The sequence below is a fragment of the Eretmochelys imbricata genome, chromosome 1 (genome assembly GCF_965152235.1).
Source record: "Eretmochelys imbricata isolate rEreImb1 chromosome 1, rEreImb1.hap1, whole genome shotgun sequence".
In the NCBI taxonomy this organism is placed as follows: domain Eukaryota; kingdom Metazoa; phylum Chordata; order Testudines; family Cheloniidae; genus Eretmochelys; species Eretmochelys imbricata.
The window spans coordinates 199225110-199245566 of record NC_135572.1 but is presented as its reverse complement, the minus strand read 5'-3'; the positions used below and the strand labels follow the sequence as shown (position 1 = coordinate 199245566).

At 38.9% G+C, this 20457-nt stretch overlaps 1 protein-coding gene across 2 annotated transcripts in view; it reads left to right on the top strand.

The window, feature by feature from the left end:
- The window catches only part of DCBLD2 (discoidin, CUB and LCCL domain containing 2), a 63044-nt gene that overhangs the window by 35314 nt on the left and 7273 nt on the right, over positions 1–20457 (top strand). For both annotated transcript variants that reach the window (XM_077821682.1, XM_077821690.1), the window contains exons 7-11: positions 719–759; positions 3030–3245; positions 6310–6434; positions 18629–18776; positions 19225–19359. In XM_077821682.1, coding sequence (XP_077677808.1) covers positions 719–759; positions 3030–3245; positions 6310–6434; positions 18629–18776; positions 19225–19359 — 665 coding nt within the window. The remainder of the gene's footprint in view (positions 1–718; positions 760–3029; positions 3246–6309; positions 6435–18628; positions 18777–19224; positions 19360–20457) is intronic.

Sequence of the window (20457 nt, the reverse complement as noted above, 5' to 3'; positions counted from 1 at the left end):
GATTCATAGTCATGTTTTCCTCTGAAGCACCAACATACTGTGTTATGGAGTCTGCAGGACTTTGAGTATTAAAGGATTACATATTGTCAGAAGATCAAAAACTGAACTGGGCTGTTGGTATTTGTCTAAATTTGAAGCATCAGTGCTGCAGTGCTCTTTGAAATATTAGAACTTGTAGAACTGAGCTTAGGTTCAGTTTGATCTATTAATGTTTCAAGTGTTGTGCCTGGACATTTGGTACTTGGAAAAGGGATATTGCACAGTGCAAATTGAGAGTAATGTGGTGGTCCTCTTGATTTAGAGCCTTCTTCTGGTGTGACAAAACCCCAGTAAATGAGAGAGGGTTTGGGTGGAGGGAGTTGACCATTGTTTTCTTGTTCAGCTTCATCATTTAGATAGCCAAATCTTTTTAATTTGCTCTTCTTCTAGATATATGATTAGCTGCACTTTTATACTTTTATTTTACATTTGAAATGATTTAAACTAGGTGGTACTTTCTAGGCCAGGTTTTAGCCTGAAGCAAAGGTGCTCATACTGACAGTGCTGAAACCATTATCCATAGTGGTGGTAACAGGTGCTACTTCAATAGAAAAAATATTTGGGTGTGAATAGGTTCCTGGTGGGATGTAGTAGTAGAGGAAAAATAAATTTGAGAACAATTTGTCTTAAATGTTTCAGTGACGGCCACAAAAAGAGCTTTCTTTTTGTTTTTTTGCAGAGGACTATTATCTGCAAGTCTCTTCACGTTTAAGACTAGTGGTAAGCATATCACTCTATGTACTGCATATTGATTTTTGGGACACTTTTTTTAAAAAATAGACCTGTTGTGCGTGCAACTGACATTTTTTTTATCGTGTTAATCAAATACAGTAGTACATTTTAGATCTTTGTGTTTTCACTGGATTATTGTGAGGATTGGTCGGAGTTTGAGGACTTGGAGTATACAGATAAATGCTGAGTATCGTTGGTATCGATACTTTTGTCTAATTTAGTGAGACCTGTTAATTTAATTCAGTTGCTCTGAGACATATTTTTACTTACTCATTCCTAAATTAAACCTCAACATTTCCAGGTTTGAGACATTTAAAAATGTGTTCCCTCCAGCCTCCAAAGTTATTTTTTAGCCAAGTTATAATTATTTGGCCTTTTAAATCTTTTCCCATATGCCAATATTCAAGAAGGTTTTTTTGCCCTGCTACAGAAAGAGATGTTCTTTTACCTTTTTGTTGCTTTCTTAATATAGTTTTAAAATATAAGAATAAAATTATTGTAAGTGTATTCTGAAAAGTGGCAAGGTTAGTATTTGCTCAGTCATTCTATATTTGTAGCAGTTTTTTACATTCTATTTCTCTGTTCTGTTTTACTTCATCCTTAAAGTTGCCTCTTGCTGAGTGTAAACTGAGTTTTAAAAAATATAATTCTCAAGTCACTTAATTTGTATTCTTTGTTCTTATCTTTCTGGTATTGAGATGCCCAGAACTGAATGTAACATGCCAATCCAGATTCTTTCTTGCCAGAGCCTTGCCAAGAAACTGTCACATCCTTGTTATGCCAATATGAATGCCTCTGCACATAAAGCCACAAATTTCATTGATCCTTTTTGTTGGTGCATTGCATTGAAAACTCTCATTCAGTTGCTGTGCAGTATAATTAGTCTTCTATCTTTCAGAGCATTACTTCTTTCCATGTTTTACCCTTCCGTCCAATATCTCTTCCAGCTTATTTTCTCCAAGATACATTAGCTGTTGTTTTCCAAACTGAATATAACTTTTCTGTAGGTCACTTTTTAATTATTTCTTTGTCCTTATTGATATTTGTAACACCTCCCAATTCAGTTTCCTCTGTAAATTTCATTGATGTACTATTTACCTCCTGATCTAACTCCATTAATTAAGTGATTAATGTCAGACTAATGTTGCTCAGCAGCCCACTAGAGCAGTGGTTCTCAAACTCTTTTTTTCGCCGACCACTTGAAAATTGCTGAGGGTCTTGGTGGACCACGTAATGATCTTTCCAAATGTTGTTTGTACGGTTAGCTAACTATTGTAAAGTGTTTCGGATAAAAGCACTATATAAAAAACAACTTCTTTTTTTGTTCTACAAATAAAAGCACACAACTCATATTTTAATATCAGTAGTCTTACCTTTCTAATGTGATGGATGTGCCCTCTCTCCCCCACCGCAGCAGCCCCAGCGCTGGGGCTGGGAAGGAGGGGGGTCTCTCCCCAGCCACAGAGCTGGAGCTGGGAAGGAGGGCCGTCTCTCCCCAGCAGCCACAGCACTGGAGCTTGGGAATGTCGCCTCTTTCTTTGGCCACTGCAGCCCTGCACATCCCAAATTCCCCCCCAGCCCCTCTTCTCACCACACTGCCCCTCCCACCTACCCCTTGTTCCCCCCCAAGGCCAGCACCTCACCTTATATGTGCGTCTTCTCCAGGGTCCAAGCACCTAATTAGTGGAGCCACGCCTGCGCGGCTCCACTAATTAGGTAGGTGGCCTTTCATTCTCTCGTGTGTGGCTGCCCAGGCATGCACCTTAGAGGGAACTATCCGTGGACCACCTGAATGGAGCTCACAGACCACAGCTTGAGAACCTCTGCACTAGACAACTCTTCTGTAACTGAATATGTTGCTTTTTATCATTACCCTTTGTTTATAGTTTTCCAATTTGAATTTACTTTGTGAATTTTTAGACACTGAAGTAGATAGTTTGCCATGGTGCATCAGACTTGCAAAAAACAATGAGGGGAGGGATAGCTCAGTGGTTTGAGCATTGGCCTGCTAAACCCATGGTTGTGAGTTCAATCCTTGAGGGGGCCATTTAGGGATCTGGGGCAAAAATTGGGGATTGGTCCTGCTTTGAGCAGGGGGTTGAACTTAGATGACCTCCTGAAGTCACTTCCAGCCTTGACGTTCTGTGATTATATTACACAATATAACTTTAATTTAATAAGGGAGAATTCAGAGCAAGAAAATTTGATTGTGTAACTTTTGATTTTGCATCTGAGTCCTCATCTCTTATGTTGTTCAGGTTGCTATGGGACACTGGGAATGGAATCTGGAGTAATCCCTGATTCTCAGATTACTGCATCATCAAGTCTAGAATGGGCTGACGAAACCGGCCAGGCAAACATCTGGACTCCTGAAAGAGCCAGATTGAAAAGGCCTGGACCTCCTTGGGCTGCTTTTACCACTGATGGATATCAGTGGTTACAAATAGACCTGAATAAAGAAAAGAGGATAACAGGTAAGCAGATCTGAGATGGCTTTTAAAATTGTATTTGGAAAGGTAGGAGTAGAGTAAGTTAATAACTGATGCAGTTTGAATCTGGGGTTATAGATCAGCAACTGGCATTTGACTAATCAGAGCAATGATATTTCCATGGTCTTGGCATACTCAATAAATTCTAGAATTACAGGTGGACAAGTTAGGCTCCACTCTAGGGGGTGGTTTGGCATAGGATCTTTCCAACAAGTTTTGTGTAACTGATTCCCACCTTATATTGGTTTTTCAGCCTTGTCCTGTTTCTGCTGATTGTCCTCTTGGATCCACAAGGCTTTTCTGGCTTTCTTATATCCATGTTAATTCTCTTTAATGTGGCAGTTCACATTCTTTGAAGAGGATCACCCAAAGAAGGAGTTCCAATTTTACATAATACTTACAAACTAATTTTTGACTGCTGACTTCAGTCTTTTAGTGGTATCCACATCTTAATCTTCCTTTTTTTGTTTGTGTAACAGGGTCTAAAGTGATATCTGTTAGTCTGCATTCTTTTCCTAGTCCTGTTTTCTGATTAAGTAGTTAGATTTTATATCAAGTGACCTTCCTGTGATAAGGTTTTTCCTTGACACAATAACTACAAAAACTGCAGCGTTATACTTCTGCTTATAATCATTCTTAATTTGAAAAATGATGGATTCCAAGACTCATGCCTCATGTTGTTCTGATGCTTTCTTGTGTGCGTGTTGAAAGCCCTTTACTGGCCCTGTGCATTCCCATCTGTCTCCCATCTCATCATCTCTAACCATTTTCCTGTGCATAAAGTGATATCCTTCTAGTTCAAAACTCACGAGTTTCACCTTGCCATCTCCCATTAACCTGAACTCTAGCTGCTGTCACTCATGCCTCATTATATTAAAAGTATGTAAACAGAACCAAAAAAACCCAGGAAAATCACCAAACTGAATCAATGTCCTTTCTAGATGTTCTCCCAACAACTGTTTCCCTTTCCCTTTTCTCTTCATACCACATGGCCTGTTGTCACTTTCCCCTAATTGTTGTATTTAGATTAGAAAGCTGCCTTTTCTTTGGACAGACCTTGCAGTAAACATACACTTTTCATTTTAGTAGAGTGGGGTATGTGACCACAGAAGGAGAAAGTAACCATCTTTTATTCTTGCATGTTTTGTGCGTCTTACTAATGTCCGTGCATGTGCTCTTTCAACATTCACATGTCTCATTGAATTCATTGCTGTGTGCTTCAAAAATATTTAATTTTTTAAATATAGATGGCAGGAATGGCAATGCTAATTTATTTTTAACCTGTTTTCTGGTGGTTTTTTTCCTGCTTTGTAATTTCCTCCATATTTTCAGTAAGCTATTTGGGGTGTGATCCCACACAGCAGCTATGTGCAAGCTTAACTTTTATGAATAGTCAGATGGACCACTCATGTCATAAAGTTAAGCAAGTGCTTAGTGCTTTCCTGGATTGAAGCTTTGATGAGTGGGATGTGTGTGACAGTTGGTTCTAGATAACTATTAATTCAATAATACAATAAGTGTTTTTGCAGTTTCACTGCATATTGAACAGCAGTGGAGTTTGGATCAGTCAGGTGGCAATTGTTGCATGAAGGGACCGATAACTATCAAACCATCTTACATTGAGATAACAATTAGTGTGTGCTGGGAAATGGAACCCCTGCCCCTCTTCGTGCCTTAATTCAGAGGTTTTTCATGACTTTGCCAATGTGATCACTGTGTCTCCCCCTGTATATATAATATAGCTGGCTTTTTTTTCTATTGCTGATGTTCCATCTGTTCTTAGAATTTCCAGGGAGAAAAAGGATTAATTCATGTTGATTAAATCAGCCACCCATCTCTGAGAAGAGTTCTTCCCTAATTCTGTTCAGAAAGGCTGCTTGTGCCTTAGTATCTGTAGTAAATATTAATCTAGAGAGAGTAGTATCTGCTATTTTCTCAATTCTGCCATGGACACGCTGCTTTCTATTTGTGGAAGTGGGTATGTTCCTCAGAAAGTAGAGGACAGGGTACCTCGGAGGTACACTATACTTGCTCTCTCCAGAACACAGAAGCTAAGAGCTTTAGGTCAAATCATGGCCATGTGCTTCGGTGGATGGCAGCATGTGTTTTGTGTGAAGTAGCAGAGAGTTGGAATACTGGCTTGTGGTGTCTGTCTTGGTCAGGGTCTGGGGATGTCCCTGGCATGTACACCCAACTGTACGGCCACCATTGCATGACAGGTTGCATTCACCTCTATTTCCTCTTCTGCATTAATTCTTCAAAGTTGTTTCACCTTTTCCTTATTGTGTGTGTTTGCAATCTGCCTCATGCCAAAAATGAATTAGTTTAGGTGGGAATGGTTATGTTGTCTAACACCTATACTTCAAGAAGACAATCCTAAACCATCCCCTTTTAAGTGGTCAATTCAGTCCCACTGCCCTCTCAGGAATTGTCTTTGTAATCCAGGCTAATAGTCTCACTGCCAGTGGCCGTACTGGTTCATGAACTTCCATACAACAAACTTCTGTTCTCTTCATTCCATCTTCTCTCTGGCTGTGATTCACAGTTTTGATCTCTACTTTTCCTTTAATTTCATGCCGGTATTAATACTTTCTATAAAAACCCTTTCTTAGACTATTATAATACTGTAAGTACCTGCCTAAGAAAGCTTGTGGTCTTTCAGTGCTGCTTATATATAGCCTGTGAATCCAAAACCAGGCTTTGATTTTGTCTTTGTAAATCCAGAACACAAGGCCAAATGCAGCAGCTTGATGCCCCATCAAAAAATGCAAAGAAAAAAAACGTTAAGGATGTTTTCAGAAAAGTAATTTCAAATAATTATAAGGAGACAGTCACCAGATGAGGAAGTTATAGATCCTGATGATTTCAGAGGAAAACCTTTAAAATATTAACTGACAGAGGCGAACCTATGTTTGATTCCTCTACCTAAAGTTGCCATATCCTGGGTATATGCTTCATGTTGTAAATCATTGCATGAAAACATTGACATAAACATTTTTCAAAGAGAGACATTTGGCATTTATGTAAATAGCAACCTTCATATTCACAGGCATTATAACTACTGGATCCACCATAGTAGAGTACTACTATTACATCTCTGCCTACCGAATTCTATACAGTGATGATGCACAGAAATGGACAGTATACAGAGAACCTGGTGTTGATCAGGATAAGGTAAAATTAGTAGAGATTTTCTAGATATAGTCACAGATGAGTGTTTAGATATTGTATATATGACCAGGCATAATGAGAAAAATTACCAAGTGATTTTTCTTCACAGCATGGTAAATTACAGTTTTGATCCTTGGCCCAAGAATAGCATATAAGCAAAATTAAATTTGAATTCATACAAATATCAGTGTTCATAAGATGTGGAAAATATACAAATATCCAGTAAAGATTTCAATTACAGAAGTGATATAGGGAGCAAAGATCTCAATTGGAAAACTCCCATTATCACCTTTAGATTGACTTCCTATATTGTATTCCCTTCAGAATATCTAGACTTTTCCCCAAATAGATTTTTCTTCATCTTTAGTAACCTAGATCAGAGAGATTGTCTTTTCCCTGTGAACATAGCGTAGTATTGGGATTTCTCCTTTCTCTACGCTGTTCTGTTCATCTCCCCCCTATTTTCACAAAAATATTAGCACACACTCTTTTTTTCCTCATGACATTTAACTAATTAAATTCCATAGTAAACATTTCATTTTTAAAAGTTCTCATTCAGAATGAGTTATTGTAATATGTCACTTCAAAATAAATCCATATTAAAAATGTAAGATTATTAAACACATGACATATATGGCACTAAAAAACTTTAAAGGTATCACTTGAATGGTGATAGGTAACAACAATTAGATAAGACTAATTCTCTCTCCTTAATTCTTCCCAGTGGTCTAAATTTGGATTCTGTTAAAATAATGGCAAAATTTCTGCTGACCACACTGGAACGAGTTTTTGGTTTATTTTGCTGCAAATTTTTAGGCACAGTATAGGTTACCTGACGGGTTTCAGTAGGTGTCTAGAATCCAATGAAGTGCCTTTTCTAGACCCTAGGATAGACCCTAAGGTGAATACGAGTTTTTTAAATGTTAAGTTATGTTAATTTGCCGTGCTCTTTTCCATACACAGGCAGAATTATAAAGAATCCAACCATATGTGGGAAGTCTGATCATTTGACTGAATATGCCAATACTTTTCTTGGGGAAAAAAAAGATGCTCTCTCATGCAGCTGAACAACCAACAAACTGTCCCATTGCTACTCTGTTAAGCATACTCTTTAAAATTACACTAATAACTTTATTAAGATGTCACAAGTACTCTTCATTCTTTTTACTGATAGAGACTAACTCGGCTACCACTCTGAAACTAATAACTTTAACATCAGGCTTTAGGAGTATTTCATAATGAGATTGTCCTACTTTGTCTCTTTGTATCACTGGTGTTATACTTTTGAGTGGGATTGCTCTTTTTTTTTTCTTTCCCAAAATGTTCATGTAATGAAATAATATTTCAAGAAATGTTAGAGGAGACGGTGGCCAAACTTTTTAAAACCAAAAGTTAGAAATATTCACTTGTTTTTTTCTCATATCCAGGCTTGCCGTTCCAACACTTGCTGCTTCAGGAGGTAGGACCAGACTTGTCAATCATCCGAAAGGAGCTTGGTTCACCCTTCTAGAAAATTTCCTGGTTCCCTCTGCCTCCTAACATAAGAACATAGCAAGCACTTAGAGGAATAACTCTGTAACCACACTAGAATTCTTTTGTTTCTCCTAGTTGGGAACATTTCTGTTCCAGTGTGCAGTATCTTGTGGTCTCCCCAACCCCCCGGCTTCAAGCAGAGCCAGAGACCAAGAGGCCTTAAATGGACAGATCCCCTGCAAACATTCCTGGCAGAGAGAGCCTGTCCTTTCCGTATCTAGGAGGAGCCCTTCCCAGTGAGTGTGCTCTTGTAGGCTTCCTTCCAGTACCAGCAGAAGTGACATTCCAGTTGCTCAGCTGAAGTGAGGAACCTGGCAGCCTGAGTTCCCAGCAGTAGCCAAACAGGAAGGCCTAATCAAGAGGGTTCAACAGTTGTGAGAGCAGCACCACCATTGGTATAAATAATGGTGTCCTCATTACCAGGTTTAGTTGTACATCTGCGAACGTGCCAGCAAACAGCTCCAGTGCTGCTCCAGATGCCTCTTCCTGTACCTAAGACTTCGTCAGACAGTCTCCTGGATGCCACTGGCAGATTAGGGGCTGCTTAGCTGAACTCTGCTCCAGAGCAGAAAAGCCTGCCCAGTCACTGAACAGTCACACCCAAACAGCCGCCAGTGTTTTCAGCCAGCCCTGGGGTAAGTAGCTCACCACTGCTGATTTTAAACTCCCTAGTCACCCTAGAGATACCCTGCTGCAGAATTTATCCAATGATTGCTGCCTGTCTTGGGCAACTGAACCGTTTTATCATCATCCTCCATCTCAGTCATCATTATGGCTAGTGCAGGATAGCCTACCATCTGAGCTGGTCCTGAGAGCCTCGTCGTCCCCTCTGGACATGGGCTTTTATTCAGGAGAAGGCAAGCAAAGGTCAAGTATATCACTCAGAGGGAATTTCAAATAAGGTGACATTGACCCCTTCTGCTTCGGACTCCATTCTCTTGGAGGAGATGAAAGTGTTCCTGCAACCTATGAGAGGAAGCAAAGGCAGTCTTCGTCCTACCCTGCCTAGCCTCTACAAGAATATGGCTGACAGAAATTGGACGTAGATCTGAACCTCTTGGAGCTAACCAGTCTCACTGATCCTTCCATCTCATAAAGGATTAAATCTATAGCTCTGGTAATGAGAAGCCAAAGACAAGAAAGAGACATGTACTGAGGTCACCTGAGGACTCACTCATCTGAGAATTTCCTCTTCCGGACAACTTGCCTGCCTCAGGTTTTGATTCAAAGGAAGAATCCCAGGAATGGCTTGTCTTCTCTCTTCACTTTCTCTCCTGCCAAATATCCGCTCTGTATATTGGTACGCACGTGGTTTCAGGGTTAAACACAGGATAGTGAGTCAACAAAGATGTACTTTCCTTAAGTTTCCAAAGTGGAACTCTTGATCCAGTCCTGGAAAATATTTAAAAGCAGAGTGAGGACTACCAAACAGGTTTAATCAGTACTCTGAAATGGCTCAAGTTTAACAGAGCCTCAGAGTTGAAGTCAGACTGCTGCCCTCACAAAGGGTTTACTCAGCCATTGCTAACCCTGAGAATCAGTCATCCTTTCAGAAGGCAATGTCCTATCCAAAGAGCTCAGTGATCAGAGGCAAGAGACCTCCTGGTTCTGTGGCCACATCTGCAGGACTTGACGTCTTCTCTTCTGCTGCTGCTACATGCTTTGTTTGTGCTATTTTGGCCTATATGGGTTTCCTCTCAGAAGATACCTGGCTGGGCCTAAGGACCTGAAATCAACTACTACATAAAATTGCTCTCTCGGAAAAGCGTTCATATAAGATATGTGCCTTGTTCCATTTGCTTTGTGGCTATCCAGGAGCACAATAATAAGGCCTTTGGGGACTGTACAATGGAAGGCAGCCATCCAAGGACTTGATGGCTTTTTTACTGAGCAGTTTATTTTTGAGTGCTTTGAATGCTTAGACAAAGCAGTGTCCTAGAAGTCAAAGATTAGGATGAGAAAATCCTGCCACTGGCAAGATACCAGAGGAAAGATTTACAAACCTCCAGTTAGGAACAAACAGTCCTTTTGAGGTTGTTCTTCATCTAACTTCTGCTGATGAGACAGTAACTTGATGGAGAGGGTATTGGACAGATCCTGCAGTAAAAGTCCCAGAAGTATTTTCTCCAGATATTCACCCTGAACAACAAAAATACTTCCCTTCTCTCCTGTACCCATCTGAAGGGGGGGAAACCCTGTGGAGTCATGCTTCTCCAATGTCAGCCAGTAGCCTGCCACCTCTTTGGATCAGTGGGCAACAGAAGTAGTTGATAAAGGTTCTGTAATAGAATTCAGATCCCTTCCAGCTAATTCCTGCCTCCTCCGTCCAACCCCCTTTTCTTATTTCCAATTTCTGATAAAGTATATCCATATGATTTGGGAGGTCGCTGTCCTACTTGCCGGTCGTTGAACCAGTACAAGACTGGAGAGATACGCAGGGACCAATTCCACATTCTTCTTCATCCTACGCAGTCACAAGGGATCAGAGTTATCCTGGATTTGTAGAGCTTGAATGTGCATCCACTTCAAAGATTCTTATTCCTTCTTTCCCATCTTCACCTTCACGCTATTGCAAATTGCTCCCAAGAAGAGCTCTTAGCATTAGCCTGGAGTTAAACCAGGAATGGATTCAAATTGGGACACCTGGTTGAGAAACTGGACAAGATTGCAATTACTAATGTGCTGGTCTTTCTTGTTACCTTTCATCTTGCAATTCTAACCCATATTGTGATGGGAAGTCTTCTGTTGACAGTTGAAACATAGGAAAAGGTGTCTTCATTACTTTTATTTTGTGTATCAGAATTCTTAGGATAGCTTGGAAACAGTCACACTGGGAAGTCTTCTGCAGGGGGGAGTAAGACACTCCCTGGTGACTGACAGGACTGGTCCTGCCTGCTGAAGCTACACAGGAAAACTGACTAGGAGCTGTGAGTGAGCCTTGGGCAGCCTGAGAAGAAACGGAATCAGCCATTGATTTTAATTCTAGCTTTGACTGCCCTCTTCTGGCCTTTAAGGTAAAATCTTCACTCTTTAGCCTGATAATTAGACTTTATGATTGTCAAAGATGTTTAATTGGATCACTCTCCTGCCTGAGAATAGAAAGGTTTTCTATTTTTATACTTAGATATTAGCCTTTTCTACAGAGTATTTGAACTATGTGTTTTTGTCTCTAGTATAGTGACCACCTGCAAATTCCTGAAGTAGAATGCAATATGTAGCTTGAAAGTCAGTTGTGGTTAATAAAATAAAGTCTTAAATAAAAGAAGAAATATTTAAAAATACATTTGTAGTAATGTACTTAACCAAAACCCGCAAGTTGTGATGAAAAAGTATATTTAAATAATTGGAGCAAAAAGAAATCTATAGTTATACTGTAGTATACTTTCCTCTGCTCCTAGATCACTTTCTATACAGCTGTGCTTTTCAGTGGCCCCGTATATGCGGATGTTCTCCCTTTGATTCTTAAATATATGCATACTGCACACATCTGGAGGTTTTATTCCAATTTATATTTTTAAAAATAAGTTTAAAAAGTCAAGAGTTGAGCACTGTTGAAACTCTTGCTAGTAGCTTCGTAACTCTTGCAAGTTATAAGGGAAATTGTGAGAAAAAAATGGTGATGCAACCAGGGCTTTTAGGAGTGTGTTTCTGCTACTGCTTCTAACCTTTTATTTTGAAAAAATCAGAAGGAAGCATTTGAAGTGGTGATTAATGAAAAGTGAAAGATAAAAGTCAACCTGTTGTTGCTTTCTGAAGGGGAGGGGGAAACAGCAGGGGCAGATAGGAGTACAAAGAGAAGATGGAAGTTAATTTTTAATCTAAAAAAAAAAATCTCTGCTTCCCTTATATGTGTTTTCATGTTAAAAAAATAATTGAGTTTAAGACCAATCTGATTGAGAGACTACTTCAGTGCTTGGTACCATAAATTTGACCTAAATAGAAAGAAGCAGTGAATGAGCAGCAATACTGTTCATTGTTAATCTTAGTGAAGACGCTGGCTAACATTATCAAAAGCAACTAATTGTTCTAGTTGCTTCCATTCTTGGGTGCCCAGATTGAGAGAGCTTAAAGAGATTAATTTTCAGAAAATGCTGAGCACATGCCTGAAAATCTGTGCCTAATAAGGTGTTAAATTGGGTTCCCAGAACCCCTATACACATTAGGAAATTTTGGCCACTGTTTGGCATGTTTAAAAAAAAATAAAAATCACCTTTTGCAATTGGGTGTCTTCATCCAAGAGCAAAGAGCTGTTTAGGCAGTTGCAGACCAATCTTGCTCCATTCAGTAGTGTTTATTGATTAGCATTACATTATTAAACAGTATAGAAAATTGAAGAAAGCGTTGTTTCCTATTGCTGCTATCACATTATCCTAGCAATAGAAACGGGCATATAGCACAAACAAGAATACAAGTGAGTAGTTAGGAGAACAGATCATTGTGCACTAGGCATCAGCCCACTCATTTGTCTTTCTCCTGAAAGTGCTCTCCTTCTGTGGGGCCCGTAAATGCTACCCTATGTCAGTAAGAACTGTCAGCACACTATTAAAAAAGAAAATAGTCCTAAGTTAGAGCCATCTTCTGTGTCTCTCAGTCTGTTCTTGTGATCTGTTTAGATTATAAGAATTTTGGGATGGGGACCACGACTTCCTCTAAACTGTGCAGCACAGAGCGCGCTGTATGAACAGTAGGATATTTTAGCTTCTATTATTTTAAAATAAACGGAATAGACTCCTTTTGCCAACATACTTTCTGAGCAAATGAGGTCCATAATATATTTGCAGGCTTCAGTGTCTCGTTTATACACTTATCATTCTGAAGAATGTTTTGATAAAACTCTGGAGCCTGGTGTATGGTATACTGAGAACGTCTTTAATTTTGTGCACACGCATACACACACAACCCCCCCCCCCCCCCCCTCTGATACAGCATGCTATCCATGTACTAATGTTATATATTTTGGTGAATGAAATGACTTTCTGTCCCTTCAGAAAGTAAAAGTAGAAAGAAAGTTGAATTACACCTCTAGTTTGGTTAGTGTTTTCAAACTTGAGAAAATATACTTTAATCCCTAAGTATGTAATGCTAGACTAAAATCACGGAAATGAATCCGTGAAAGTCCATGAAGATTTTTGTTGCTTTTATTCCCTCACCTAATAAAATAAAACACTACTTACTTACAACCAGATCATATATTTTAACCACCTTTTAAAAGAGGTTTTCACTAGGGCTGTCAAATGATTAAAAAAATTAATCATGATTAATCACGCTGTTAAACAGTAAGAGAATACTATTTATTTAAATATTTTTGGATGTTCCCTACATTTTCAAATATATTGATTTCAGTTACAACACAGAATACAAAGTATACAACACTCACTTTATACTTATTTTTTATTACAAATATTTGCACTGTAAAAACCAAAAGAAATAGTAGTTTTCAATTCACCTAATACAAGTACTGTAGTGCAATCTTTATCATGAAAGTTGAATTTACAGATGTAGAATTATGTACAAAAAATAACTGCATTGTTTTATTTTTGAATGTAAAACTTTAGAGCCTACGAGTCCACCCAGTCCTACTTGTTCAGCCAATCGCTCAGACAAACAAGTTTGTTTACATTTGCAGGAGATAATGTTGCCTGCTTCTTATTTACAGTGTCACCTGAAAGTGAGAAGAGGCATTCACATGGCACTGTTGTAGCCAGTGTCGCAAGTTATTTACGTGCCAGATTCATATGTCCCTTCGTGCTTCGACCACCATTCCAGAGGGCTTGTGTCCATGCTGATGATGGGTTCTGCTTGATAACGATCCAAAGCAGAGCGGACCAACGCATGTTCATTTTCATGATCTGAGTCAGATGCCACCAGCAGAAAGTTGATTTTCTTTTTTGGTGGTTCAGGGTCTCTAGTTTCCGCATCAGAGTGTTGCTCTTTTAAGACTTCTGGAAGCATGCTCCACATCTCGTACCTCTCAGATTTTGGAAGGCACTTCAGATTCTTAAACTTTGAGTGAGGTGCTGTAGCCATCTTTAGAAATTTTACATTGGTACCTTCTTTGCGTTTTGTCAAGTCTGCGGTGAAAGTGTTCCAAGACTGCTATAACATGAAGTATATGGAGAATGCGGGTAAAAGAGAGCAGGAGACATAACTATTCTCCCCCAAGGAGTGCAGTCACAAATTTAATTAACACATTATTTTTTTAATGAGCATCATCAGCATGAAAGTAGGTCTTCTGGAATGGTGGCCAAAGCATGAAGAGGCATGCAAATGTTTAGCATATCTGGCATGTAAATACCTTGCAATGCCGGCTACAAAAGTGCCATGCGAATGCCTGTTCTTACTTTCAGATGACATTGTAAATAAGCGGGCAGCATTCTCTCCCATCGGTGTAAAGAAACTTGTTTGTTTTAGCAATTGGCTGAACAAGAAGTAGGACTGAGTGGATTTATAGACTCTAAAGTTTTTTACATTATTTTGGTTTTGAGTGCAGGTACGTAACAAAAATCTACATTTGTAATTACAGTATTGCATGAGGTGAATTGAAAAATACTATTTGTTATCATTTTTGCAGTGCAAATATTTGTAATACAAATAATATAAAGTGAGCACTGTACACTTTGTATTTTGTGTTGTAATTGAAATAAACATATTTGAAAATGTAGAAAAACATCCAAAAATATTTAATTTCAATTGGTATTCTACTGTTTAACAGTGCAATTAAAACTGCTATTAATTGTGATTGATTTTCTTGAGTTAATCACGTGAGTTAACTGCTATTAATCGAAAGCCCTAGTTTTAACTTAGTGTTAGTTGTGGAAGTATGTGATATCTATAATCTTATATATGACATAAATTTGAAATTAGAATTTCCGCTCAGATTCTTGCTTGTTTGGACCCAAAACTAGATGTGTGATACACAGTGTTTGTTGCTGCATTTTGTAACTCTTCCTTTATGGTGCTATAACAATCACTGATCTAGGTGTGAATCTACAGAAGTAGGAGTAATTCCTTTGTACGTTTTTTTAACACATTACTTTTCTGCCATGGAAGCATCTTAGACATTTCTGATATTGCCTATCACTATAATATCATCTGGTGCTATGATAGTATGCAGTCATAACTCCACCATTGCATACATCACAGTGTGCATTTTAAAAATTAACCTGCACTTGTCTCTCACTGTATCTGTATTACTGTAGTGCCTAGGACAGTGATTCTCAAATGTGGCCGTCTTGGAGCTCTTTTCCCAAATTGCCTGCTACCGCCACGTCCCTGCAGCAGCCACCAAAGCCCACGGTTGGCCCAGCAGCATTTCACTGTACTGTAGTAGGGCTGCTGCCTCTGTGAATTCCATAGAGATGAACAACTGAAGCGCCCTCTCTGTGATCCCTGTGTGTCAGAGCTTGACAAGTTTTGGTGTGCAAAGCATTCAGATCACTTCAAAGAACCTGTGTATGTGGCTGTAGTGATGCTAAACACATTTCCAACCACTGTTATACATGAGTGTGCATTCAGGGCACTTTATTTTGTGAAGAGCAAATACAGAAACAAGCTTACTGACAAAAGCCCAGAGGCTGCACTCTGACTAGTACTGGAAGAGAGGAGTCATGATCAGTTCCCTTTCAAGAACCTTTTGAAATTAAAAAAGTTCATATTTACAACTATTTGGCTACAAAAAAGTGAGATAGTTTGTTACAAACTTTTAAAAAAATTGTTAGTTATAGATAGTAATATAGCTAGTAAAAACCGTGTAACTTGTGGTATTAATAGTACATATTATTCTTTATACTGAAAAGATATATTGTTTTATCTACATGACTCTTTCAAATAACCAAGTGACTAGATTATCACTTGTATATTTTAATGTTCAAAACTGTGGCCACTATGAATATGTTGTGGCCACACATTTGGCCACAGTAAAAACTCATTTGAGAACCACTAGCGTAGGAACTCCCTTCACAGACCAGGACCTCATCCTATTAGGTACACAACAAAAAGACTGTCCCTGTCTGAAAGAGCTTGCGTTGATCCATAGTCTGGCAGAGAATACAATGCTATGCTTTAAAGGGGATTTGGCTTTACCTAGACTCTATTCTGTCCTATGTAAAGAAGTGCAAAACTTGCAGTTGACCAGAATATGTGTATAAGACTCTATTGTGCATTATAAGATGACTGTACCCGTACCATAATTTTCTCTCCGTGATTAGATTTTTGTATAAAAGCAAAGATTGTATTGGCATATGCGTATCTGAGCAATGCGCGAATGAGGAAGTTTGGGGTAAGTGCTCTTGCAGTGGGAGGCTGGCAATGACTTCTATTCAAGCACTTTTTAATCCACTGCAAACTGCACTCCATCCTTTTACGTAAATATTCAGTGACATATAAGTTCCTGAACTAGAGATCTTATGTTAATCATATCCAATTTACAGTAGATAAACTTGTGATATTGTATAAGTAATCTTAATTAAAGGAAGAATGGAGGAACTGGTAGGAATTTTTGTTTTCTTTCTTGATTTATTGATGGTAAAAGGGCAGGTGTTTTGACTTTCAATAGGAAATTAGCTGTCTGCTGCCTTTTTCCTGTAGATGGAGCTAAAAGTCCATGTGATGATCTAGCATTATCTTTTCCTTCCCACCCTTTGGATTAATAGAGGATTATGAAAAATACCAGTCATGAGCTTGGGGCTGCATCTAGAAGGTTGTAACAGACTAATGCTGCAGTAACGAAGGCCCTTGTGCATTGAGGTGCCACGAGGTTTTAATCTCAATTTTGCTTTATGTCTCTAACACGTCTCTAATGCTGGCAGAAAGAAAATGCAAACAATACATAGATACATTTCCCTTGATTCAAATGCAAACGATGTCATTCTCTAGCTATCTCAGAACCTTGATGAGATTGGCTTCTGGGAAATACAGAGGTTATGCTTGTGGATAGAATACACTTTGAAGAACTATAGGGGGCACTTGCCCTATCTCCATCAAAATAATGCTCCACATAGCTGTCCTGGACTGATCCTAGAAAGAGCATCTAGACAAACTTTCTTCCACGGCCAGCTGATCAGAATATACCCTATCCTGCGAGACACAAACTTGGCCACAGTAATCGGATGTTCATAAACTCAGAGCTGATTGTTGCAATTCACTCTTCATTCGGGCACTAACGAAATGACAGCTGGCGCAGAGTGCACCTTCTGGCTAACCCGGGTTGCTAAAAACACAATATGTTTGTGTCCAGATAACTGTGCTGCCTGCCTATCGAATAGCAGATCAAGTTTGAAACCCTACCCTTGACCTAAATGATCGTGACAGGCTGGGTCAGCAGATCCTCTAAAAACGATAGAACAAAGTATGTCTGTAGGGACTCTAGCGGGCTTATGGAAAGTATTGTTTCCATGTCTTTGTTTTAGATATTTCTGGACAATATGAGGAAGTTGCCTCCATTCCCAGGATTACTCAGTTGTCAACCCTAATCAAGCTTGCTCTCTCAGGGTTTTTTATGATAAACTGCGTCGGTTGAAATTGCCATATATATCCCATTAATATACCAACAGGGAAGTGCAGGCTCAAATAGACCTTGGCTCCCAGGTATTTTTTTTTTTTTCACCAAGGACGGTCTAGTTACTAGTATTTTTCAAGGCCGCCTCCTGCTTACACTGCAAAGGGAAGGAGGGAAATAACTTTCTATTGGGATCTCATCCCCTCCTTGTAGTATGGACCAACCAACCCATGTCCCCGAATTTCAGGTCAGATTTGTGTGATCATGTTCAGTACCTTCAGAGACGCTGGATTTGGTTTCTCTTTTTCCAGCACACGTTCAGAGTAGTTTTTCTAAGTCATTAGTGTGTGTCAGGTTTAGTGATGGTGGTCAGATAGTAACTATGTAATAGCTGGCATTTGTTTGATTTTTCTATGTGAAAATAATTCATGGCCTGTAAAATTCCATGACTAAAATAATCCACTATTTTTACCCTGAACAAATATATGGAATTGTTCCTAAAGGTCTTTTTGTGGGTTTTTCAAAATTCCAGAGTCCCTTTTGTTTTCATATCAAGATTTACAACCTCTGTAGACTGCAACCATACGAGCACTAGAGTGTAATGTTGATTACATACTTGAGCAGGTCTTGAATTCCATTCAGTAGAGGTTTTATCCATACACATGACAACCTAAAATATTATAAAGGCATCAACAGTTTTTTTTGGCATTCTGTTGTTGCAACTGCCTGCCATATTTGAGGTCTAAGTACAAGACTGATGGATATAAGATGCATAATTATCTATCAGTAAGATTAGACTCTTGCCATAGGTGTTATACATAAAATGACAATGGAGTAATGTCATGATAGCTGGCAGATTTTATTCTGAGACAATGGTACTGGAAATGAGGTAGGTGATGGGCACTAAAGTTCTTTCTACTTGTCTACTCTTGAGGTAAGATGTTGAGGTTTTGGTTCATACTTCTCTGCAGTTAGTCACCCTTTCTCTTTGAGACGCTTGTCAGCAGCACTATTCTGGGAAACAGGTAGTAGGTCCTAATTACACAATGCAGTGTACTGCTTATTTGGTTAATTGAAGTTGTTAAATACGGCATAGTTAGCAATGAATTGGTATAGCATACGTTGTAGGAGCTAATAATTCAGTTTGAATGTCTTTTTCTTTTTCTAGATATTTCAAGGAAACACTGAGTATTACCAGGAAGTTCGCAATAATTTCATTCCACCTATTATTGCACGTTTTGTTAGGGTTAACCCATTAAAATGGCATCAGAAAATTGCAATGAAAGTGGAACTGCTAGGATGTCAGTTTAATATAGGTAAGACCATTAAAAATGCCTCAGTCACTGTAAAACACTGGAATATGTTTGTAGATATCACCTAATTTAACTTCTGGCTTTGTTTTCCATCAGAAATCATGACAAAATGTTTTTTCTCTAAAATATTTTTGAGGAGGATCAGAAAAATCTCATCTTCCTGTAATGTCCACTGGACTAATATTTTCTAGTTTAATTGACACTCAAAATATTCTGAGACTTATGTAACTTGGAAAATACCTATTTGAAGTGCTCCATGGATAAGCTCCTTGTATCAAAGATATTAGCAATTGGCTTTTACTTTTCATGGGCTCATGTCCTTTTCTGACTGAACAAAATGAATGAGTCCTTTGGTAAACTGGCCACATTTTCCTTTCATATGAAGGGAGCTTGTTCAACTTAAACCAGCACCATGATTGGGTAAACTTTTTTCCTAAATATCTTTATCCAGGTCGGGCTCCAAAACTTACCATGCCACCGCCACCACCACCACCACAAAGTAGCAACGACTTCTCCCTGCAGACTGACAAAACAACCTCCACTCCTGAGATCAAAAACACCACTGTGACTCCAACTGTAACCAAAGGTATCAACACTTAAGTGGTGATAGTGTTTGAGAACTGTAGTAATAGGTCTTATGTTAACATATCTTTCACTGGTGTTTGCAATGTTGTTGGTTCCATGATATTAGAGACAAGGTGTGCGAAGCGTTACCTTTTTTTGGACCAACTTCTTTTGGTGAGAGACAAGCTTTCAAGCATCACAGAACTTTTCCTCTCTGTCGCTCGAAAGCTCATCTCAACAGAAGTTGGTCCAATAAAAGATATTACCTCACCCACTTGTCTCTCTTACGCCAACATAGTTTATCTAAATGTAAACTATTTTGGATTTACTTTCTGCCCTTTATGGTGCGCTGAACTTATACCTGCTATAACAAATCCTATCACACTCACTTTTCCTTTTTAAATATTTATATTACTACAGTAGAGCCCCATACGATGGGTAACGATTTATAGCTACATTCTGCCCTCAGATATGCAAATGTACAAATCCTTTGGAACAGCTTCTATCTGAAAGATTAAAAAGACTGGGACATTCCAGCTTAGAAAAGAGATGACCAAGGAGGATTTGATATAGGTCTATAAAATCATGAACGGTGTGGAGAAAATAAATAGGGAAGTATTATTTAATCCTTCACATAACACAAGAACTAGAGGTCACCCAATGAAATTAATAGGCATCAGGTTTAAAACAAAATCAACTACTTCTTCACACAACACACAGGCAACCTGTGGAACTCGTTACCAGGGAATGGTGTGAAGGCCAAAACTGTAATTGGGTTAAAAAAAAAATTAGATACGTTCATGGAGGATGGGCCCATCGATGGCTCTTTGCCAAGATGGTCACGGGGACAACTCCATGCTCTGGGCGTTTATAAATCTCTGAGTGCTAGAAGCTGGGACTGGACGATAGTGGATGGGTCACTCAATAATTGCTCTCTTCTGTTCATTCCCTCTGAAGCATGTGGCACTGGAAGACAGGATCCTAAGCTAAATGGATCATTGGTCTGACCCAGTATGGGCATTCTTAAATATTCAGGTGCCCTTTTGAGCTAGAATTTTGAAATTGGGTACACCTCTTCATTCAAGGCCACTGTCACAAGAAAGAAAAATTCCAGATTTGA